The sequence below is a fragment of the Lepus europaeus genome, chromosome 7, assembly GCF_033115175.1.
Source record: "Lepus europaeus isolate LE1 chromosome 7, mLepTim1.pri, whole genome shotgun sequence".
Taxonomy (NCBI): domain Eukaryota; kingdom Metazoa; phylum Chordata; class Mammalia; order Lagomorpha; family Leporidae; genus Lepus; species Lepus europaeus.
In genome coordinates, this window is record NC_084833.1 from 63,717,180 (window position 1) to 63,742,409 (window position 25,230).

A 25,230-nucleotide genomic window follows, 5' to 3' on the forward strand; every position below is an offset into this window, starting at 1 on the left:
ACATTGATTGATTGTCTCTTTTTCTTTTGAAATTTCAAAGGCAGTTATATTAGTGCTCCATGTAATACTAGATTACCTTAGCACAACTCTAGATCTTAAAAAGTGAAGCATTCCAGAGAGTAAATATTAAAATTGAGGTGTCCATCTCAGTAGCTGTGGTTTCATTCTTCTAAATCTTCTAAGCTCAGCCTGGTGTGAGGAAATTATAAAAAGTGGCATAGCCAGAGTGAAGGCCAGATGCTAAGGGTAAGCTAATTTTATATAGCACAGATGATCTTTCTTGATAGAGTGACATGAGTCCTTAGTATTGCTCTGTAGTCAGAAAATAAATTTTAGATGAACTGAGAAAATGAACAGTGTGAGAGGTGAAAGAATGATGGCATATTGAGTGGCTACTACTTGCTAGCCACTGTGCAAGGCATTTTATTTATACCGTCTCACTTTTAGAAATCTTACATTATTGAACATTTTCCAGCATGTCAAAGTAGAATAATACAATGAGCCCTAATGCACCCATTGCCTACATTAAACAGTTAACTCATGGCTGGTGTTCTTTCCTCTGTGTACCTAATTACTTCTCATAAGTATGAATATTTTAAGCAAATTCCAAACAAATATAATTTCCTCTGTAAAATTTGAATGTGCTCTAGAAGAGCTTTTTAAAGGTAATCAGAAGGACATTAACACATCTGAAATATGAATTCCTTAATATCATCAAAATTTAATTAGTACTGAAAACAAGTGGCAGGGTTCCAAGATGGTGGGGTAGGGAGGGAGCTTACTGCTCTAGCCCAGAAAAAGGTAGTTTGAAAAAAAAGTGGAGATAGTGTAGTCTCAGGAAAGAGCTAGGGAAAAAACACCAGAGGAAACTACCGAAATTAGAGGGACATGGTGGACCTGTGTGGAGGGTGTGGGCACCCAAGCCTCAGGATTCCAGCAACCAAGAGCCTATGTACCAGCGCTGGAAAGTGAGGCGAGATGAGACCACAGTAGCCCAAGCCACTGGCAAAAAAGCAGCAGGAAGAGCCTAGAGAGAATGAGGCTTGAAGCCCCGCGGGGGGAAAGTACACCAGAAAATTAGATGAGGGGAAAAAAAAAAAGTACGGGACGGACACATTTCTCTGTCTCTGATCACTTTACAAAGGTGACAAGCCTTTGTGACAAGCCGATAGAATGGGCACCATTTTGGACATAATAACAGCTATGCCAGGTCATGTCTGTGCCCAGCAATCAGCTGAGTAGCGACTCCTGACTCTGGTGGGAGAAATAACAGGGGACTAGGAGCTTGTGACTATGTGAAGCTTCTGAACCGGGACTGTGAAGAAAACTGGGGGTGTGTGGGAGAACTCACAGTGTGGCTGAGACTTTGAGCAGTCTCAGTGGGAGATGCCATAAGCTCGGGGGTTCCTGGTTACCTGGTGAGAGACACTGCTAGGGAATCTGAACTTACACTGAGGACTGCACAGATCCTTTGTGTGGTCCTTGGGACAGAACAGACAGATATTATACCCACTGGGGCACTGGTCTTTATTGAGGAGAAGAGCTCAGCTGAGCAGAATATACTTCCCTTCTGATGAAAAAAAAAGGGAGAGATTTACCATGCCAAACCTGGGAGGGTCACCTTAGGCACGCCCTTAACCATGGAGAACTGAACAGAGCTCTCTGGCCTCTCCTACAAGCCTCTAGAAATTCACTGAAAGCAGACAGTCTACTTGTCTACAGAGTCATAGTACAACAATAAAAGCCACCACAGTGGGGAAAAAAAAAAAAAAGAAGAAGAAACCAACGGGTATCTCCACAAATGCTGAACAACAAATGCAGCAATCCAAGAAACAAGAATAAGGAAGCCAACATGACGCTCCCAAAAGAACAGGACACTTCAATACTAGATTATGAAGATAATGAGATAGAAGAAATACAAGAAAGGGAACTCAAAAAGATGATCATACGATTACATAGAAGTAATCAAAAGCAAATGCATGAACTACTGAAACCCATGCAGGACATGAAAGAAAATTTCTCCCATGAAATTGAGATCTTGAGGAGGAATCAAAGTGAAATGAAGAATTCAATAGAACATGAAATTGAGATCTTAAAAAGCAAAATGAAATGAAGAATTTATTAGAACAAATAAAAAATGCAGTTTAGAGCCTTAAAAACAGAATCAGTGAGGCAGAAGAGAGAAAATCAGAAGACAAAAGCACAGGAAAGTATACAGTCAAACTAATGACAAGAAGAGGAAATTAGAAATCTAAAAAATACTGTTGGGAATCTACAGGATACTATAAAAAAACCAAAAACAACATTCAGGTTCTAGGAGATCCTGAATGCATGGAGAGAGAAAGGATTAGAAGGCCTTTTTAGTGAGATACTAGTAGAGAACTTCCTGGGTTTGGAGAAAGAAAGGGACATCCAAGTACAGAAAGTACACAGAACTCCCAATAGACATGACCAGAAAAGATCCTCGCCATGACACATTGTAATCAAATTCATCACAGTGAAACATAAAGAGAAGATTCTAAAATGTGCAAGAGAGAAACACCAGATTACTTTCAGAGGATCTGCAATTAGACTCAAGCAGACTTCTCATCAGAAATCCTGCAGGCTAGGAGAAAATGGCGAGATATAGCCCAAGTCCTAAGAGAAAAAACTGTCATCCCAGAATATTATACCCTGCAAAGCTCTCATTTGTGAATGAGCTTTCATAACAAACAAAAATTGAAAGAATTTGTCACCACCCATCCAGCCTTGCAAAAGATGCTGAAGGATGTGTTACACACAGAAACACAGAAACATGAAATCAATATGAAAGAAGGTAAAGGAAGAAAATCTCTCAGTAAAAGATCATAGAAGTTCAAAGTATAAATTAGGTATATCTTTGGAAAAATGGCAGGGCAAAGTCATTACTTAATCAATAGTCACATTGAATGTAAATAGCCTCAACTCCCCAGTTAAAAGGCACAGACTGGCTGAATGGATTAAAAAACAAAACACATCTATTTGCTCTCTACAAGAAACACATCCTACCAACAAAGATGCATGAAGACTGAAAGTGAAAGCTTGGAAAAAGATATTTCATGCCAACAGAAACCAAAAAAGAGCTGGTGTAGCCATCTTAATATCAGACAAAATAGACTTTAACACAAAAACTGTTAAAAGAGACAAAGAAGGGCACTATATAATGATTAAGGGATCAATTCAACAGGAAGATGTAACTATTATAAATGTATATGCACCTAATTACAGGGCACCTGGCTATTTAAAAGAAGGGTTAAGGGATTTAAAGGCCTCAGAGTCAGCCCTTAAGGCATTCAGATCTGGCTAAAATGCTCTGAAGCCAAGACACTGTGGCAAAAAATGACCTACATGAAAGATCTCTGTGAGTCAGATCCCTGTGGTAAGAAGGGGCCATCAGTGAAAGAGGTACCTTTCTCTGAAGGGAGGAAAGAACTTCCACTTTGATTATGGCCTTGTCTAAATAAGGTTGGAGTTTGTGGACTCAGAGGCTTCCATAGCCTTGGCAGCTCATTAAAAGAGCCTGGGTGATCACTGGTGTCATATATAAGAGTGTCAATTGTTAAATCCATAACAGGAGTTACTGTGCACTTGCTTCCCATGTAGGACCTCTGTCCTTAATGTGTTGTACTATGAGAATTAACAATAAAACAGTACTTCATACTTTGTATGTCTGTGTAGGTGTGAACTGTTGAAATCTTTACTTAGTATAGAGTTGATTGTATATAAAGATAATTAAAAATGAATCTTAATGAAGAATGAGATGGGAGAGGGACTAGGAGGTGGGATGGTTTGGGGGTGGGAGGGCGGGTATGGGGGGAAGAACCGCTATAATCCAAAAGTTGAACTTAAGAAATTTATGTTTATTAAAAGCTTTCTATAAAAATTTAATTAGTGCTCATTTCTGCTTATGTTAAATAAGTTGTAAAAGTAGATAAATAGGAGCCAGTGCTCTGGCATAGCAGGTAAAGCTACCGCCTTGCAGCCCCAGCATCCCATATAGGTGCCGGTTACATGGCTTATATGCAGGTAGATCAGTGGTTTTAAATTTTTAATTAAAATACTTCCTCTTAATAAGTAAACCCGTGTGTATGTGTTAATTGTCACACAGATAGCAAGAACTTTTCTACTGTTTTAATCTAGGTGAAATTGCCATGAACCTCTTAATACACACAGGCTATGGAAATTCAAGGCATGTTTCTCTACCAGTCTTTAAAAATCTGGAGTCTATATGAGATGTGAAACTTGGCCCCTCAAGTTTCATAGAAAAGCACTACTTAGAAAACATTTGTGACCATACACTTAACTGAGTTTAGTAGAGAAGACAGAAAAGGGCAAGCTACTATTTTTTTTTTTTTTTGAAGATTTATTTATTTACTTGAAAGAGTTACACACACAGAGAGAAGGAGAGGCAGAGAGAGAGGTCTTTGATCTGCTTGTTCACTCCCCAGTTGGCCGAAATGGCTGGAGCTGTGTCAATCTGCAGCCAGGAGCTTCTGGGTCCCCCATGTGGGTGCAGGGGCCCAAGGACTTGGGCCATCTTCCACTGCTTTCCCAGGCCTTTGAGAGCTGGATTGGCAGTGGAGCACCTGGGACTTGAACCGGCACCCATATGGGATGCCGGCACTGCAGGCGGCAGCTTTACCCACTATGCCACAGCGCCAGCCCTCAAGTTACTATTCTTAAAAATCTGCTTCAATTAATCTTAGACTCTTTATCTTGCTTATTTTCTGTCCTTTTTTCTCGCATCCTGGATGACAAAATAACCAGTTTTCATTCTTGCAGAGATTTATTTATTTAAAAGGCAAGAGTTAGAGGGAGGGACAGAGAGAGAGAGAAATCTTTCTTCTGCTGGTTCACTTTTCATATGGTCACAACGGTCAGAGCTGGGCCACGCTGAAGCTGGAGCTTCTTCTAGGCCTCTCATGTGGGTGGCATTGGCCCAAGTACTTGGGGCCATCTTTCACTGCTTTTCCCAGGCCATTGGTAGGGAGCTGGATCAGAAGTGGAGCCGCCAGGACATGAACTGGCAGCCATGTAGCATGCCGGCATTGCAGGAAGCAGTTTTACTCGCTACATCAGAACGCCAGCCCAACCTTTAGCTTTCGCCAGTGTATTTTTCCATTGAGTCTTCTCTGAACAGTTCCAGCTGTTCAAGTGATAATTTTTCTTCCTAATTACATAATATAAAGAGATACTGTTTTTAAGAAAAAACAGTAATTGGTTGGATCCGATAGTGTCATCTGCAAGGTTCAGCTGCCCATGCTCACTTTAATTCCTGGGTTCTGTCAGCTGACTGACAAGTGGGCGCTATTCTCCTGCTCCAGCCCTGTTCTGTGTGCGGGGTGCAGCAGAGAACGTGCGTGCCTCAGAGCTGGTTGAGCCTGAATTGCCTTCCCGCCCGTCAGATACCACTCATGAGTAGGTGATCCTGGGCAGTTTTCTTAACTCTTCAGGGTTACTTCATAGGATTTTTTAAGATTATATAAGACATTACCCATAATACTCTTGTCACCATGCCCCAGGAAATGGGTGCTCCCTTTCTGTGGGTCAGTATTGGTGCAAGAACTGGAAACCAGCTCTTGGAAAATAGTCATAGATTTGCATGAGCTTCCACAGCCCTGGAAATGCACATTTTTGCATCCTCCCCTTCCCAGGAGCATTGTTAAGTTTTAGTTAACATTTGATTATAAAAGACTGTAAGGGCTGGCACCGCAGCTCACTAGGTTAATCCTCCGCCTGCGGCGCTGGCACCCCAGGTTCTAGTCCCTGTTGGGGCACTGGATTCTGTCCCGGTTGCTCCTCTTCCAGTCCAGCTCTCTGCTGTGGCCCGGGAAGGCAGTGGAGGATGGCCCAGGTATTTGGGCCCTGCACCCGCATGGGAGACCAGGAGGAAGCACCTGGCTCCTGGCTTCAGATGGGTGCAGTGCGCCGGCCATATCAGCCACTTGGGGGGTGAACCAATGGAAAAAGGAAGACCTTTCTCTCTAACTCTGCCTGTTTAAAAAAAAGAAAGACTAAGTATATCTGAGATAATTTGCATTTAGGAGAGAAATATATGATACTCCTTTTTTTGTTTGTTTGTTTTAAAAACTAGGTGTGAAGGAATTACAAGTCCAGAAGGCTCAAAATCTATAGTGGAAGGAATCATAGAGGAAGAAGAAGAAGATGAAGAAGGAAGTGAGTCAGTAAACAAGAGGAAAAAGGAAGACGACATGGAGGTGGGTAGAGGCCTGCCTTCTTGGAAAGATGGGTATGGACTGGTTTAAGGTGTGTGGGTATAGAAGCAAAGGGAGATGTACACCATTAGTTACTTTAGAACACACACTATCATAAGAGGTATTTAGGCTAAAGGTAAGATATAAAGCACTGTTGATAGTTCTGACCAATTGGAACTTAAGACTTACAGTATTTACCCTACCCCAGACATTGCTTTCTTCCCAGGTTTCTTCTCACCTTTGTACTTCTGCTCCTATAGTTTCTTTCATGACAAAACTCCTGTTTCCTACCAGTCTATTTTTTTTTTAAGATTTGTTTATTTATTTGAAAGAGTTACACAGAGAGAGGAGAGGCAGAGAGAGAAAGAGAGAGAGAGGTCAGGAACCAGGAGCCAGAAGCTTCTTCCAGGTCTCCCACGTGGATGCAGGGGCCCAAGTACTTGGGCCATCTTCTACTGCCTTCCCAGCCCATAGCAGAGAGCTGGATTGGGAGTGGAGCAGCTGGGACTTGAACCGGCTCCCATGTGGGATGCCGGCACTGCAAGCTGTGGCTTTGCCCGCCACCCCACAGCACCGGCCCCCTTACCAGTCTGTTCTAACCCCATCTAAATCGTACCCATCTTTCAAAATTTATTTCCTTGGGGAAACTTTCTGATACTTTATGAGTATATCAGTCTCTCTCCAGTATGGCATTAAAAGTGTGACACAACATTTTCTGTTTTGAAGTTTTGCCTATTAAGTCATAGCATTGGATGTTCCTAAGATGCAATCAAAAAGATACTGTGGCCCCTGCTAGTTTTCCTTGGAATGTTGACTGGTATTGTCTTCTAACTGTGCAAGAATTAAATCTCAAATAAAATATGTATTCTTTTTTAAAAAAAAATTTATTTACTTGAAAGAGTTACACAGAGAGAGAATGAAAAGCAGAGAGAGAGAGGTCTTCCATCCGTTGGCTCACTCCCCAATTGGCCACAATGGCTGGAGCTGCGCCAATCCGAAGCCAAGAGCTTCTTCCGGACCTCCCACATGGGTGCAGGGGCCCAAGGACTTGGGCCATCTTGTACTGCTTTCCCAGGCCATAGCAGAGAGCTGGATCGGAAGTGGAGCAGTCAGGACTCAAACTGGCGCACCCATAAGGGATGCCGGCACTGCAGGCAGCAGCTTTGCCTGCTATGCCACAGTGCTGGCCCCCATAACTAATATTTTATGAGTACTTGCTGCGTAGTTGGTTTGAGGATAGTGTGGAAAGGGGTGATTTTTTTCTTGGAAAATGTTGAGTGATTTTGAGCAGCAGACTTTCTGGGATGGACTATGAGCATCTTACTAATGGAAGATAATGCCCTTGGCTTATTTGTCTCAGCATACTATCTTCAGGGTTCATCCATGTTGTAGCAGGTGATGGGCTTTCTTTCCGTCTTTTTAAATGGTGAATAATATGTGAATACCATTCTGTTTACTTGTTTATTTGCTGATGGACATCTGGGTTGCTTCTGCCTCTTTACCATTGTGATAGTGCTGCTATGAACGTGGATTTGCAAATATCTCTTTAAGACACTTTTTTTTTTTGTAAGATTTATTTATTGGCTTAAAAGCCCCTCCTCCTCTTCCCTCTCCCATTCCCAGAGAGGTATTGCATCTACTGGTTCACTCTGCAGATGGCTATAAAGTTCAGGGCTGAGCCAGGCCAAAGCCAGGAGCTTCATCTGGGTCTCCCATGTGGGTGGCAGGGTCCCAAACACTTGGGCCGTCTTCTGCTGCTTTTCCTAGGGCCATTAGCAGGGAGCTGTATTGGAAGTGAAGCAGCTGGGACATGAATTGGCACCCGTATTGGATGCTGGCATTGCAGATGGCAGCTTTATTGGCTATGCTACAACGCCTGTCCCTTGAAACCCTGCTTTAATTACTTTGAATAACATACCCAGAAGTTGGATTGTTGGGTCATATAAGTAGTTCTATTTTAAATATTTTGAGAAACTGCCTTGCTGTTTTCCACAGAAATTCTACCATGTAATCCACAAGGATTCCATTTTCTCTATATCCTCACCAACACTTATTTTCTCTTTTTTTGATAATAGCCATCCTAAGCAAGGTGAAGTGGTATCTTACTGTGGTTTTTGTTTTTATTTCTCTTTTGATTAGTGATGTTGAATATCTCATATACTTGTTAGCCATTTGTATATTACCTTTGAAGAAACACCTTTTCAAGTACTTACCTCATTTTTTTTCTAAAGATTTATTTATTTATTTGAAAGTCATAGTTACAGAGAGAGGAGAGGCAGAGCTAGAGAGAGCTCTTCCATCCGATGGTTCACTCCCCAACTGGCCGCAACGGCTGGAGCTGCGCCAATCCGAAGCCAGGAGCCAGGAGCTTCTTCTGGGTCTCCCACATGGGTGCAGGGGCCCAAGGACTTGGGCCGTCCTCCACTGCATCCCAGGCCATAGCAGAGAGCTGGACAGGAAGTGGAGCAGCCGGGTCTCAAACTGGCGCCCATATGGGATGCCAGCACTTCATGCCAGAGCGTTAACCCACTGCACCACAGCACCAACCCCTTACCTCATTTTTAATTCAGACTATTTGATTTTTTTTCTTGCTAAGCTGTAAGGATTCTTTATGTACTCTTGATAGTAACTCCTTATCAGATACATGATGTGCAGAGATTTCTTCCCATTCCACAGATTGTCTTTTTTTGCTCTTGTGTCCCATGATACATAGAAGTTCTTAAGTTTGATAGAGTACCATTTGTCAGTTTTTGTTTTTGTCTGTGCCTTTGGCGTCATGTCCAAGAAATCATTGCCAGTCCATGGTTATGAAGCTGTTCCCCTAGGTTTTCTTCTGGGAGAGCTTATATTTAGGTATTTAATCCATTTGAGTTAATTTTTATATGTGGCGTAAGGGCCCAATATCATTCTTTTGCATATGGATATTTGTTTAGTTATCCCAGAACTATCTGTTGGAGAGACTGTTCTTTCTGCATGATCTTAGCACTCTTGTCAAAGATTATTTGTATATTGGAGAATTTATTGCTCCGGTCTCTGTTCTGTTCCCTTGCTCTTTTTGTTGGAACCAAACTTTGGATTACTGCAGCTTTATACTGTATGTTTTAAAATCAGAGAACGTGAGTTGGCTAATTTTGTTCTTTTTTCAAAATTGTTTTGGTTGTTCAGGATTTTGTGAGATTCTAAATGATTCTAAGATGATTTTTTCTCAATCCATTAGAATTTACTTTTTGTTAATTTTTCTTCCTCCCTCCCTTCGTTCCTTCCTTTCTTTTTGAGAAGCAGAAAGAGAAAGATGCTGTCTGCTGCTCTGCTCCCCCAAATATCCACAATAGCCAGGGCTGAGCCAGGCCAAAGCCAGGAGCTGAAAACTCAACCCAGTTCTCCCACAGGAGTAGCAGGAACCCAACTACTGGAGCCCTTATCTGCTGCCTCCCTGGGTACACATCAGCAGGAACCTGGAACTGGCAGTGTAGCTAAGACTTGAACCCAGGCACTATGATGAGGGATGTAAGGCATCTTAACTGCTAGGCCAAATGCCTGTCCCATCATTAGAATCTTGATAGGAATTATGCTGAACCTGAGACCACTCTGGGTAGTACGGACATCTTGATCATCCAGTGACTCTTAATGTATTGCTGTCTCATAGTCATGCCCAGATGTCCATGTTCTGATTGATACAGTATCCCAGTTGTTTGTTATATATGTCACATATTTCAGTGATGCAGAAAATGATAGAGAATTGATTAGTCAGCATTTTGTCACCATAACAAATATACCTGAGAAGCTAACTTATAAAGGAAAAGGTAGATTTTGCTCAAGGTTGGTTTTAGAGGTTCACAGCCCATTGGTTTGGCCATCGGGAGAGGCTGGAGGGTGGCTGAAAGCATGCAGAGGGGTTGTCACATGGCGGGTTAAGGAGCAGAGGGAGAACAGCTAGGCACAGCTCAGATTTTATACCCAGCCCTTTCATAAGAACTACCTTCTGAGAGCACAGCCTCGGTGACCTAAAGATACCCACTGGGCCCACCTCCCAGACACCATGATTGGATCAGGTCTCCGCCCTTACTCCGTTACCATTGGCAATAATCCATTCACCATTCACAGAAGACTTGGGGGATGACCTGCCTCGCAAATAAAAAGAAACTTATTTAAAAATGGGGAGGCATTTGGCCTTGTGATAAAGCCACAAAATCATTTGGTTTGGCCTTGCCAAGGCAACTGCAGGTAGGATTGAAAATTCAGTATCTATAGCAGGCTAATTTTTAAGCTGGTAATTTTGTATGGCCCATGAATGATGTTATAAATATCCAAAGGGCCCTTGGTAGAAAAAAGGTTTTCCACTGTGGTTAGATGCTATTGGACCTCTGCATCGCATATCAGAGTATCTGTGTGTACGTCTTGGCTCGGCTTGTGATACCAGCTCCCTGCTAATGCAAACATGAGAGACGGCAGATGATGGCTACAGTACTTGGATCCCTGCCACCCACACAGAAAATCCAGAGTGCCAGGCTCCTTGCTTTGGCCTGGCCCACCGCCAAATGTTGTAGGCATTTGGGGAGAGAATAGTGGATGGAAGATTTCTGTCTCTGTTTTCAAATACATTTTTTAAATTGAAAAAAATTTTTGAAGTCTTTTTAGGGGCATGTGTTGTGGCACAGTTGGTTAAGCCACCACATGGAATGCTCAGGTTCCATTTTGGAATGCCTTTTTTTTATTATTATTAAACCTTTTATTTAATGAATAGAACTTCATGCATTTCTTAAGTACAACTTTAGGAATATAGTGATTCTTCCTATTGTGCCCACCCTTCCACTGTTCTTTCTCCCTCTGCTGTTCCCAGTCTTATTTTATAATAACATCTATTTTCAGGCCTGCGCCACGGCTCAATAGGCTAATCCTCCACCTGCGGTGCTGGCACACTGGGTCCTAGTCCCGGTCGGGGCGCCGGATTCTGTCCCGGTTGCCCCTCTTCCAGGCCAACTCTCTGCTATGGCCTGGGAGTGCAGTGGAGGATGGCCCAAGTGCTTGGGCCCTGCACCCACATGGGAGACCAGGAGAAGCGATGCACCGGCCATGGCGGCCATTGGAGGGTGAACCAACGGCAAAGGAAGACCTTTCTCTCTGTCTCTCTCTCTCACTGTCCACTCTGCCTGTCTAAAAAAAAAAAAGAAAATAAGATCTATTTTCAATTAGCTTTATGCAAAAAAGATTGTCTATAGTAAGTAAAGAATTCATCAATGTGTATGGTAAAAGAAAAACACGTAAAAGAAAAAGTTTTTTTAAAAAAAACTTTCTCAACAGTTGCGACGAGGGCTGTTCAAAGTCATTGGATCTCAAAGTTAATTTTCACTTTTTTTTTTTTTGAGAAACTCATTTAACTCCAAAAAAGCACCCAAGAGTGATATTATCTTTTGTGAGCATTTAGACATAGCTGTAGCTTATGAGACATAAGAGTCTCCTACACTTGATACATTAAGAGAAGGTAAGTCTTTGGGGATAAGTTTTGTCATTAATTAAAGAAGTACCTAAGAAAACAAGCAATGGAGTTGGATACTTTGGCCTAGCTAAAATTTATGAGACAAGTATGTCCTCCACTTAATACACTAAGATGGGATAAATCTTTGGAAACAAGGTTTATTGCTAACTCTCCTAATATAACTCTTTGAGGGCAGAGGTCCTGCATGGGAGGTTAGTGCTCAGTGACTCCTGTTGTTAATTTAACAATTAACATCCTTTTGTATGACCTCAGTGATCACCGGGGCTCTTTGACATGAGCTGTCTAGGCTACGGAAGACTTTTGAATCCACAAATTCCATCAGTATTTAGACAAAGCCATCAGCAAAGTGGAAGTTCTTTCCTCCCATCAGGGAAAAGTATATCCTTCTTTGATGACCACATCTTTCCACTGGAGTCTCACCCATAGAGGTTCTTCATATAGGATACTTTTTGCCACAGTGCTTTCCATGCCTAAAATGGAATGCTGGTTTAAGTCCTGGCTCCTCCACTTCCAATCCAGCTCCCTGCTAATGCACCTGGCAAGGCAGCAGCAGATGATGGCTCAAGTGCTTGGGCTCCTCCCACCCACATGGGAAACTGATGGAATTTCAGGCTCCTGGTTTCAAGCTGGCCCAGCCCTGGCAGTTGAGGTCATTTGGGGAGTGAACCTGTTGATGGATAGTCTGTCTGTCTTTCCCCCTGCCTTCCTTCCCTCTCCCTCCCTCTGTCTCTCTGTCTTTCTTACTCTGCCTTTTAAGTAAATGAATACATATTTTTTAAACATTTAAAAAATAAAAATTTAGGAGCTGGCGTTGTGGCACAGCAGGTAAAGCCACCGCCTACAATGCTGGCATCCCATATGGGCACTATTTCATGTCCCGGCTGCTCTACTTCTCATCCAGCTCCCTCCTAATGGCCTGGGAAAAGCAGTGTAAGATGGCCCAAGTGTTTGGGCTCCTGCACCCATGTGAGAGACCTGGAAGAAGCTACTGACCTCATCCTGGCTCAGCCATGGCCATCTGGGGGTTGAACCAGTGGATGGAAGATCTCTCTCTCTCTCTGACTCTTTCAAAAAAAAAAAATCTTTTTTTGAAATTAAAAAATAATTTGGGGGATCAAGTTTTCAACAGATGGGCCTTTAGGGGATATCCAAGCTAGTATCCAAACTATAACAAGAATTATTTTTTCAACTATTTATTTTAAATATTTATTTATTTATTCGAAAGGCAGTTAGAGAGAGAGAGAGAGAGAGATCCTCCATCCACTGTTATACTCCTCAGATGGCCACCGTGACTGCAGCTGCGCTGATCAGAAGCCTCTTCCAGGTCTCCCATGTGGGTGCACGGGCCCAAGGACTTGGGCCATCTTCTACTGCTTTCTCGGGCTATAGCAGAGAGCTGGATCAAAAGTGGAGCAGCCGGGCCTTGAACTGTTGCCTGTATGGGATGGCAGCACTGCAGGTGGCAGCTCTACCCGCTTTGCCACATTGCCAGCCTCTTCAATTAATTAAAAAAATTTTTATTTACTTATTTGAAAGGTAGAGTGATGGGGTGTGGGGAGAGAGAAATCTTCTGTCTACTTGTTCACTTCCCAAATACCTGCAGTAGAAGGACTGGGCCAGAATGAAGCTAGGAGCCAAGAATTCTATCTAGGTCTCCCACATGGGTGACAAGGACTCAAGTACTTACGCCATATCTGCTGCCTCCCAGATGCATTAGCAAGAAACTGGATTGGACACAGATGTGGGACTTAATCCCAGGCACTCCAGTATGCGACACCAGTGTCCCAAGTGGCAGTTTAACCCTCTGTGCCACAATAGCTGCTGCTAGCTAATACTTGATTGCATGCTATGTGCCTATCCACTTTCCAGCTATGGAGATTTTTTTTTTTTTAAGATTTTTTATGTATTTGTTTGAGAGGTAGAGTTACAGACAGTGAGAAGGAGAGACAGAGAGAGCGGTCTTCTGTCTGTTGGTTCACTCCCCAAATTTCCGCAACGGCTGGAGCTGCGCCAGTCCAAAGCCAGGAGCCAGGAGCTTCTTCCCGGTCTCAGACCCACGTGGGTTCAGGGGCCCAAGGACTTGGGCCATCTTCTGCTGCTTTCTCAGGCCACAGCAGAGAGCTGGATTGGAAGAGGAACAGCCGGGACTAGAACCAGGGCCCATATGGGATGCCGGTGTCGTAGGCAGAGGATTAACCTGCAGCACGGCGCCATTCCCCCAGCTATGAAGATTTAACAGCTGTTGACATTTTAATATTTGTGTCATATTTCATTTTTTAAATTACTTTTGTGGGATCATATCATGAATCAGAATATGAGGAGAAAATTCTCTACCAACAAACCAACCTATTTTTCAGTTTTTCCACCCAGTTTTTTCCCCTATGTATACTAGTTTTGTTTTTGTTTTGTTTTGTTTTTAGTAATCCCAACTTAGATAGCATATACTCTGCTTCTTTCACTTAATATTGTATTGAAAGCAATTTTTTTTTTTTTCACACTGCAGTTACTTCATACTGTAGTTCTTTGGGTGAAGTGCCCTGATAGTTGGGTATATGAAAAGCTTGATTTTGGCTCTGCTGTTTACTGGCTTTGTGATCTTGCAGTTTCCTAAGTTCACTAATAGAAGTAAAAAGAAGACTTCCAATTATCTAAAAGTAGAAATTAGTACAACAATTATATGGCAAGACTGTGATGAAGATTAAATGTTTATTTTTAAATGTCTGGGATACAGTAGTTCCCTAATAAATGCTAGTTTCCTTCCTTGTCCTTTTCCCAGAGGCCTAGTTTTTAGCCTATTCTTCCAGGGGTTACCTTCAGAGACTCAGAACTTGTTCTTATTCCTCCAGACCAAGAAAGACCATCCATACACCTGGAGAATTGAACTGGCAAAAACAGAAAAGTACTGGGATGGCTGGTTTCGAGGCTTATCCAATCTCTTTCTTAGTTGCCCTATTCCTAAATTGCTGCTCTTGGCTGGTAAGTGTGTATGTGTGGTGGAGGCGGGGCAGCTCAGTCTGGCAACCATAGCAGAATACCATAGATTGGATGGCTTTGAACAACCGAAAGCTGTTTTCTCACAGTTCTGGAGGCTGAAAGTCTCGAGATGAGGGTGCCAGTGTGGTTGCATTCTGGCAAGGGCACTCTTCCTTGTGTGCAGATGGCCACTTTCTCACTGGCCAAGAGAAGCCAGGAGAGAGCTCTCTGGTGTCTCTTCATATAAGGACACAAATCCTATCATGTAACTTTGATTATCTCTCTGAATACAGTCTGATGGGTGGGGTGGGGGTGGGGATGGGTTGCTGGAGACAGGGATTAGGAATTTGACTTGAAGTATGGTGGCAGAATTCATTCCATAGTTGTGTGGATATATTGTCATCTAGCTATCACCTTGCTAAGCAAATGGGTAGTGACTTCGAAAATGGAGTACCGTCCTCACTCGCCTGTGCTCTTTTTCCTTACACCTTGTCCCAAAACCTAACTAAGCATAAGCATCTATCTGGGATGACCTAATTCTGGCCTGGCTTTGCACCATGAAGCCCAGTTCCTTTTCCTAGAGCCCAATACAGTGGTATAAGGCTATTCTGAGTATTCTGAGGATCAAAAATGCTAAAACCCTATTTTCAGAAACTTTTCAGTTTAAATGAGCAAAATGATCACAGGGGAATCTCACCATGGAAAGATTCATCTGGTGACAATATAACCTTTGGGAGTTAGAATCAACATTAATATGAATTGAGAATGTCATTGTGTTTACAACTTTGTTAAAACATTTACTTAGGACTTGAATAGCAAAACCTATTTCACAGCGCTTTTTCTAGGAAGCTACTTACAGATTCTGTTGTTTTGTTCTAGGTGTTGATAGGTTGGACAAAGATTTGACCATTGGCCAGATGCAAGGTAAGTTATCAAGAAATTATACCCCTCGATCTCTTTCTGTGGACAGAGAAGGGGACAGGATCATGTGGAAATTAATATTCTAAGATTTTTAGATTCTGAAGATGATCTTGCAAATGGAGCTTGTATAAAGGAAGCAACTAAAACAATGTCTAGTACTCTAAGGCCATGTGTACCATAACATGTAAGAAGTAAATGCTTAGCCTCCTTTGGGTTTTGGCAGTTTAGAGCTTTAATAAATAAATCATAGATTGGAAAAAATATTCTGAGATGAGGCAATATGTTTGAAATTTAGATATTAATATTGAGAAAGGAAGTATTTTGAATACTAATCAGTATTTTTATTTAGAATTTTGTAAAGGTCCCTTCTCTTTTTTTTTTTTTTTTGTAATCTTTATTTTTTCAAGACATGTATAGAGAGCGCCTATCTTCTGGTTCACTCTTCAGATACTCTGGGCTGGGCTGAAAGTATGAGCTAGCAACTTGTCTAAGTCCTCTATGTAGGTGGCAGGAACCCAATTACCTGTGCTGTCATGCTGCCTCCCAGAGTCAGCATTAGCAGGAAGTTAGAGGCAGGAACCAGAGCCAAGTATCAAACCCAGGTACTCAAATGTGGGACATCAGTATGTTAACCACTAAGCTAAATGCCCATCAGATTTTTTAGCAAATGGAAAGACTGAAGATAATCCAGATACAAAAAGGTATAAACTCTGTTTAGAAGACAGCATGGGCCGGCGCCGTAGCTTAACAGGCTAATCCTCCGCCTTGCGGCGCCGGCACACCGGGTTCTAGTCCCGGTCGGGGCGCCGGATTCTATCCCGGTTGCCCCTCTTCCAGGCCAGCTCTCTGCTATGGCCTGGGAAGGCAGTGGAGGATGACCCAAGTGCTTGGGCCCTGCACCCGCATGGGAGATCAGGAGAAGCACCTGGCTCCTGGCTTCGGATCAGCGCGATGCGCCGGCTGCAGCAGCCATTGGAGGGTGAACCAACGGCAAAAAGGAAGACCTTTCTCTCTGTCTCTCTCTCTCACTATCCACTCTGCCTGTCCAAAAAAAAAAAAAAAAAAAAGAAGACAGCATGGGGGCCGGTGCTGTGGCACAACGGGTTAACGCCCTGGCCTGAAGCGCCGGCATCCCATATGGGTGCTGGTTTGAGCCCCGGCTGCTCCACTTCTGATCCAGTTCTCTGCTATGGCCTGGAGTAGCAGTAGAAGATGGCCCAAGTCCTTGGGCCCCTGCACCCACGTAGGGGACCAGGAGGAAGCTCCTGGCTCCGGATCAGCTCAGCTCTGGCCATTGTGGCCATTTGGAGAGAGAACCAGCAGATGGAAGACCTCTCTCTCTGGCTCAACCTCTTTAACTCTATATTTCAAATAAATAAAATCTTTTTTTTTTTTTTAAAGCATGATGAAGGGGTAGAAACAAGGGCTGTAAAGTTAGGAGAACTGGTTTTTTAATATTGCTTTCCTAATAATTGTTTTTCTCTGGGTAAGGTCCTTGGCCAATCTCAGCTTATATGAGAAAATTAATGACCGCCTCAAAGAAATTCTGAGGTATAATCAGCAGGAAAGTGGCTTGAACAATGTGTACAGGTACAGGGACATTGGCCAGATGATAGTGGAGGCAGTGGGGGCCATCTTGTGGAGGCTTTTGCATTGGTGTGGGTGAAGGACTTATGAAGGAGAAGCGTCATGACTTTGGGATTATGGGAAGAGGTACCAACTCTCAGATTCAAGTGTCCAGGCTGTCAGCAGATTCTGTTCGTGACCTTCCTGACCTTCCTTCCCCACTTAGTACTCTCTGGGCAGTTTCATGACTTCCATTTTTTGCCAGGTGATTCCTACAGCTAAGTGTCCAACTGACCTCTCTCTTCTGATCTCCAGCCCTGGCCCAAGTATTAAACCTCCTAAACATCTCTACCTGAATGTCTCATGGGGCCCTCTTCCCTCATAGTTGTTCACGGGTCCTTGAATGACTTACAAAACTCTTTGTCCAGGCCCCCATGCCCTTCTTTTCTTTAACTACAGGGTGTTTTGAGGCCTGGAGCAGGACTGTGAGCCGAGACTATATGATTTTTATGGCACTGATGTTGATAATTCTGGGCTTAGATGCATATTATGGGCCTAAGTTTAATTCAAGCATACCTTTCCTCAGTACCCTTTCTGTGCAAGACTTGTGTTCTTGCTGGGCGGATAAGAATCAGCCGTGCCCCTGAGATTGAACATGCTTGACCTGGACTTAAATAGCATCCATTTGAAACTAGTGTTATCACTGGTCTTGGAGTCAGGCAGTCCTGAGTTTGAGTCACTGTTAGTTAAGGTTTTGTGACCTCAGCAAGTTGCCAACTTCTTTAATACAGAGTTTCTTCATTTGTATCTTCATATACTTTAGTAAGATTCAAATGAGCCGGTGCCGCGGCTCACTAGGCTAATCCTCCGCCTTGCGGCGCCAGCACACCGGGTTCTAGTCCCGGTCGGGGCACCGATCCTGTCCCGGTTGCCCCTCTTCCAGGCCAGCTCTCTGCTGTGGCCAGGGAGTGCAGTGGAGGATGGCCCAAGTGCTTGGGCCCTGCACTCCATGGGAGACCAGGAGAAGCACCTGGCTCCTGCCATCGGATCAGCGCGGTGCACCAGTCGCGGTGGCCATTGGAGGGTGAACCAACGGCAAAAAGGAAGACCTCTCTCTGTCTCTCTCTCTCACTGTCCACTCTGACTGTCAAAAAAAAGAAAGATTCAAATGAGAAGATGTAGGCAGTCTGACAAATGATGCTTATCATTCTGTCCAGCAAGCACCAGTTCCTCATTAGATGCCCTTCTGTTCTATCCATTGGATTATGCCATGATCACCTGCAGTTTTTTTTTAAAGATTAATTTTATTTATTTGAAAGACAGAGTTACAAAGAGAGGTAGAGACAGAGAGAGAGAGTTCTTCCATCCGATGGTTCACTCCCCAGATGTCCGCAACGGCTGGAGCTGTGCTGATCCGAAAGCAGGAGCCAGGAGCTTCTTCTGGGTGTCACACTTAGGTGCAGGGGCCCTAGGATTTGGGCCATCTTCTACTGCTTTCCCAGGCCATAGCAGAGAGCTGGATTGGAAGTGGAGCAGTCAGGACTTGAACCGGCACCCATATGGGATGCCAGCGCTTCAGGCCAAGGCTTTAACCCTCTGCGCCACAGCGCTGGCCCCCTTTTTTAAAAAAAAAAAATATTTTTATTTGAAAGAGTTAGAAGGAGAGAGAGAGAGAGGTCTTCCATCTGCTGGTTCATTCCCCTGGCCACAATGGCCAGAGTGAGGCCAATCTGAAGCCAGGAGCCAGGAGCTTCTTTGGGTCTCCCATGCAGGTGCATGGGCCCAAGGACTTGGGCCGTGTTCTTCTACTATCCCAGGCCACAGCAGAGAGCTGGATCGGAAGTGGAGCACCCAGGGCTTGAACTGGTGCCCATATGGGATGCTGGTGCTGCAAGAATTAACTTAAAACATTGAAAAGTTCTTGAAGCACTGTCTAAGGGGGCAGGAAGCACAGAATGTCCTGACCAAAAGGATTCCAGTGCTTATTCCCTTACTTGTAAATGGAGAACCCGAGGCTCAGGAGGTTTGTTCTTAGGGATCTTCCTTGTCAAGCTGTCTGTTCCCTCTACATAATGTTCACAGTAGTTGTGTGCTGACAGTGCCCCCTAAGACATTGTCAGGAAGTACTTAGCACAGTACCTGGAACATAGTTAAATACTCAAGCAGTAACTTGCTATCTTAAGAATAAATTTCAAAATCCTTCATACAGCTGAGAAATTTCATGAGATGGTCTTGGCTTAGCTCTCCAGCCTCACCATTAAGTAACCACCTGCCCAAGCACCATGCTCAGCTGCTTTTAATTCCAGCAATAAATACCATCCCAGTGCTTCTCTCTTCGGTGTTAGGCCATTCTTTCTGTGGAGGAAGCCTTCTTGGATCCCTACTGGATTGTGAAGCCCTTTCCCTCTGCTCTTGCAACCCTACCCAGTTGTATCACAAGAATTATGTGCTGCATGAAAATGTTGGTTATTGTGTCTTACTCCCTTCTGGTCTGTTAATTCCTTGAGGATCAGGGGATTTATGTCTTCTATGTGTCTTTTTTTTTTTTTAAAGGGTTTATTTGAAAGAGGGAGAGTGAGTGTGAGTGAGCAAGCCTACATCTGCTGGCTCACTCCCCAGATGGCCACTACGGCCAGGTGCTAGGAGATTTACCTGGGTCTCCTATACGGGTGGCAGGGGCCCAGGTACTTGGGTCATCTTGTGCTGCCTTCCCAAGGTCATTATCAGGGAGCTGGATTGGAAGTGGCGCAGCTGGGACAAGAACCAGTGCCCACAGGCATCACAAGTGCTGGCTTTACTGGCTATGCCACAACACCAGGCTCTGCTGTGTTTCTTACCCCAAGGTCACTGTACACTAATAGGCACAAAAGGAAAAGCGAAGGGAATTGATTGAGGGTTACAGTATTACCATCTTCATCAAAGAGGCGGTAGGTAATCAGTGTGGAGCTGGGGCTGGGGTTGAAATGGGGCCATCTTGGGCTCCTGGAGTGACCTGAGAGGCTGCAGAGGTGGTAAGGGAGGGCAGTGTGAGTCCCTGAGGTTGCCTGGCTTTATTTCCTCTCCAGGGAAGTTCCAGATGCAGGTCCTGCCCCAGTGTGGCCATGCAGTCCATGAGGATGCCCCTGACAAGGTGAGTCTGGTGCTTCACGACTGACAGGACGACTGTGAGAGCGACTTTGGATCCTGGGAGATAGGACAAGCCTCTGAGTACCAGCCTGGGTTGCCTGCAGCTGCGGGGAGAGCCAGGCACATGCAGCCACCAGCTCCCCAAACATGGCTCTAGCAGCTGCCTGTGGGCTTGACTTTGTGGGTGGGGCTGAGGACCTGTTGTGTCCTTTGCATTTCGTCTCAGGGCCCTATGATTGAGATCTTAAGCTGTGTTGCTCCCACAAGCCAGGTGGAAGAAGGGATGGTTGAGGGTAGAAACTGTTCCCTAAACTAGTCACAAATAGGAATTAACATGAAAAAGGAGCTTCATAACTCAAAGGGGGTAAATAAATCCCATTCCTCTTGAGCTTGTTGGCATTCCCTGAAGGATGATGGGAGTTTGCTAGCCCTGCCAGGACCCAGGTCCTTTTGGTTTCAAGCTGCCCAGACTTGTGGGACTCACGAGGGCATCACATAGCTTAATTTTCCAACAGAAGCTCTCAAGACTCCAAGGGTAATAAGCACCATCACAAACCTTCATATGGCCCGGAATCTCTCCCTTTTCAGGTAGCTGAAGCTGTTGCCACTTTCTTGATCCGGCACAGGTTCGCAGAGCCCATCGGAGGGTTCCAGTGGTAAGTACAAGGGTGTAAGATCTCCATTAGTGCTGGCCAACCCAACAGATATTTACCTCACAAAGCCCTGCCTATGTGAGTCACCTTCCTCTTCCTCCACAAAGAGGCTGGCATGTGTATTTCGGCAAAGCTGTGCTTACTTTGTGCTGTGGTCCTGTGGGTTGTTGCTAAGGTTGTGATTACATCATGCCTGGTCTCCCAGCCCCTCACTGCGATGTGAGTTACCTCCTTTTCGAGGAGGCTGAGATGGGAATCAGCCTCTGTGCCTTCTGCCTTGCTGCTGAGCAAGGCCGGCTGGACCCAGAGGTCCCACAGGACCCTAGAGCAGCCTTCTCAGCCTCAGCATGGCCGCTGTTTTGAGATGGGTTGTTGTTTGCTATCGGGGCCTCTTCTGCACATGGTAGGATGTTCAGCAGTGTCCCTGTTCTCTACCCATTCGATACCAGCAGCACCTTCCACACATGGTTCTGCAAACCACAGCTGTCTCCAGGCAGACGGAGTCGTTCCCGGTTAAGAACCACTGGTCTATAGAAGCAGGGAGGCCAGGCCTCTCTCCCTAGGAAGCTCTTCAGCTGCTTAGGGAGACACAGTTGGGCTCTGTGTGAGGGAGGTGTTTGACCCAACCCAGCAGGCTCTGGCCCTCCTCAAGCCTACTCGTCTGTGCTGAGGAAGGCCCCAGGTCCTCAGAGTCCACGGCATGATGAGTCACATCTGCCATTTGAAATCCTTCTGAACCTGTTCCCTCCCTTCAGAAAGTTTGAACAAGAACTCTGAATGCCATGAGTTGGAGGTGAGAGTGACAACAGGATAAGAGCTCGGGGCTGTGAGCCATAGGAGTGACCCCCTCATGTTGAACCATTCCTCTAGCAGCTAACCATTGATGGGTCCCACAGTCAACAAAGAAGACTTAATTTCTCTTTTTAAAATTTTTATTTATTTGAAATTCAGCCTAGTAAAAATAGATACACAGAGATCTCCCATCTGCTGATTCATTCACCAAATGCCTGCAATAGCTGAAGCTGGGCTAGGCTGAAGCCAAGAGCTGGGAACTCCAACTGGGTCTCCCACATGGGTGACAAGGACCGCAAGTACTCCACCTAGCACCTGTTGTCTCCCAGTGCGTGCGTTAACAGGAAGCTGGAATTAGGAGAGAGCTGGGACTTGAACCCAGGGATGCACGTATCTCAAATACATCCTTTTTGGGGAGGACTGATTTATTTGAAAGGCATAGTTAGGTGGATAGAGAGATCTTTCATTCTCTGGTTCCACTCCCCCAATGGCTGCAATGGGCAGGACTGGGCCAGACCAAAGTCAAGGAGCCTGGTATTCCATCTAGGTCTCCCATGTTGGTGGAAGGAGTCCAAGTATTTGGGCCATCCTCCATTGCGTTCCCAGGTGCATTAGCAGGGAGCTGCATCAGAAGTGGAGCAGCTGGGACTCAAACCAGTGTTCTTACGGGATATGGGCATTGCAGGCAGTGGCTTAACCTGCTGTACCACAAAGCCTTCCCCTCAAATAGCACCTTAAACACTACAACCCTCTCCTAATACCCTCCCCCAATTTCTTTTAAACAGCATTAGAGGTCTCTGGGCTATTTGGAACATGCACTAAGAGTAGAAATTTTGTCCCAGATGGGACTGTTAGGAGGTGGGACAGATCTTCAAGGGCCTTGGGGTCACTAGGGAGGGTTGGCCGAAGGAGCCTGGGGAAGCAGGGAAAAGCTGGAGATGGTTACATTTTCATCCCTCTCTTTCTCTTCACAGTGTGTTTCCTGGCTGTTAGTGACCTGCTCACCACCCCTCCCTCAGCATCGAGCTCTGTTGTAAATACATCGCACCAGAGGCCACTGTGATGCCGCTGTCTCCTCACCATCCTGCCCGGCCACGTGACACCGGCTCCCTGTAGACGGGCATTCCCAGTTGTACAAACCGTTCTGTGTATTCCTGCCAAAAGCATTGTTTTTCAGGGTCCCCAGCTGTTCCCCTTTCTCTGCACAGGGCCCAGCCCTGCCTTGCCTGGGATGAATCCTCTGGAGCTGCTACCCTGGGCCACATTCCTGGCATCTGGCAGTGCACATGGGTCCCAGTGTCTCCAGACTCAGGGACCTCCATTCCTTGAGAGTGTTCTTGGCATGGTCCTGCCCTCCCTCCTCGGGTAGAAAATGCACAAGGTGGTCCCTGTTTTTCCCTTTAAAATAAAACACCAGTCAGGTACCTTTTTATCCCAGTCTTAACACTTCCAGGTTTGGAAAACCCAGAGGCCAGGCTTCCATCCTTAGGTACAGGGAGGGGTAGTGGATAGATAGTATCCAAGAAACCAGCCTGAAAGTCAGGCCAGCCAGTCCAAGCACATAGCCTCCCACTGGGAGAGCCCCCTGTCCCACTCCCCCACGTCTGGGCACCTGTCCTGGGCTGAGGCCAGGCTGCTCTAGGGGCCTCTTGAGCCCTCAACTGTTGCTGAGCAACCCAGGTTCAGTACAGCCCATGCACAAAGCCACAGGCTAAAGCCTGGGGAGTTGTTTTTTAATAAATTTAACCATTTCCATAGTTGGTTCCTGGAGGTGTGCAGAGTGCCCGCTTGCCTCTTCTAGCCCCACCGTCTCTTGTGGCCATTTGTGGTTTCCCTGTCACTCTACAATACAGTCCAGCAGTCCCAGTCTTGTCCTCTTCCAGCTGCGTCACTCCACTGTGGCCTCCCCTGCTACCCAGGCACGCTGTTTCCAAGGGTAGGGAGGGGCTGTCTCCTGCAGCCCATCTTTTCTGTGCCTGTCTTAGGTGAGGTGTAGCCCCTTCCACGTTTCCATCCAACAACTTCCTGTCCTGTCCTGCTGCACGGTCCGGAGTCTGGGACCCACTTTGTTTCTTTGTTATTTATGACCTTGTTTAAAGAAAATAAATATCTCCCAACCTTTATTGGCCTAGTTCTCTGTGATGTCTTTTTTTTTTTTTTAAGACTTGTTTGAAAGAGAGGACAGACAGATCCTCTATCCATTCATTCAGCTCCCCAAATGGCTACTAGGGCAGGAGCCAGGAATTCCATCCAGGTCCCCATGTGGGTAGCAGGGGCCCAGGTACTTGGGCTATCATCTACTGCCTCCTGGGTGCATTAGCAAGAAGCTGTATCAGAAGTGGAGGTAGGGGCTAGCATAGTTGGTAGAACTGCTCCGTGATACATCCCTTATGGGCACTGGTTCATGTTCTAGCTGCTCCACTTCTGATCCAGCTTCCTGCTAATGGCCTGGGAAAAGCATTGGAAGATGGCCCAAAGTGTTTGGGCCCCTGCCACCCATTGGGAGACCCAGAAGAAGCTCCTGGCTTTGGCCTGGCCCAGCCCAGGTGGTTGTGGCCATATGGGGAGTAAGCCAGTGCATGGAAGACCCTTCTGTCTCTACCTCTAACTCTTTAAAAATAAAATCTTTAAAAAGCAAAAACAGAGTTAGCTGAGACTCAAACCCACAGTCCCATATAAGATGCAGGTATTTCCAGTGGCACTGTCACCGGCTATGTCCTAATACCCGCCCTGGTGGCGTCGTCCTTATCTACAGGTAGGGGATGGTTTATTGAACTTAGTTGCCAAAGGACTTCAGAAATGCCTCTCCATGTGGCCCATCAGTAACTTATGCTCTGCCTTCTCCCCGGATCCAGTCTCCACGCAGTCAGCAGGACCTCCATTCCAGTCCCATTTCCCGCTTACATGCTGTGCTGACTTTGGCCCAGGGCGGGACCATCTGGGTCCCATGCACAGCCGTTTATTACCTGGGGGCCCGTCTACCTCCTCCTGTCTCCCAGGGACAGAAATGGTCACTACAAAGAGCCTTTCAAACACTGAACTCACCTCTCCCGATACTTGCTCTTCCTCTAGTGGTCCCTGACTCCATCGGTGGTGGGTAGTACCATCCCTCTAGTTGTGCAAACCAGGCATTCGGAGGCCCCCGGACTGTTCTCAGTCTTACACCCCTGTCCACTGCACCACCAAATCCTGCCCTGTTAGTTGATGTCTCTCTTTTCCAACCCACAGCCACTACTCTGCTGCCCTCAGCTTAGGCTTCATCAGCTTAGGTGACCTGGGTGCCATCGCCGATTTCCTGCCAGAGCCCCCTCTCCCTAAGTCCACACACTGTCGGAGTCATCTTCCTAGAGACTTTGTGACTAGCTGGCTCAGTTGGAATCCAAGGTCCATCCCTTACTAGCTGTTTGATGTAGCAGCATACCTGTGCACCAGTTTCTTTATCTGAAAAGTGGAGTAGCTGGCACATGGT

General features: G+C 45.4%; 1 protein-coding gene across 1 annotated transcript in view; it reads left to right on the forward strand.

Moving 5' to 3' along the window:
• The window catches only part of PPME1 (protein phosphatase methylesterase 1), an 82,328-nt gene extending 58,442 nt beyond the window's left edge, over window positions 1–23,886 (forward strand). The window contains exons 9-14 of the mRNA XM_062196704.1: window positions 6,113–6,236; window positions 14,577–14,706; window positions 15,583–15,627; window positions 20,256–20,320; window positions 20,905–20,972; window positions 22,736–23,886. Of these exons, the coding sequence (XP_062052688.1) occupies window positions 6,113–6,236; window positions 14,577–14,706; window positions 15,583–15,627; window positions 20,256–20,320; window positions 20,905–20,972; window positions 22,736–22,754 (451 nt within the window). The 3' untranslated portion in view covers window positions 22,755–23,886. The remainder of the gene's footprint in view (window positions 1–6,112; window positions 6,237–14,576; window positions 14,707–15,582; window positions 15,628–20,255; window positions 20,321–20,904; window positions 20,973–22,735) is intronic.
• The last annotated feature ends 1,344 nt before the right edge of the window (window positions 23,887–25,230 follow it).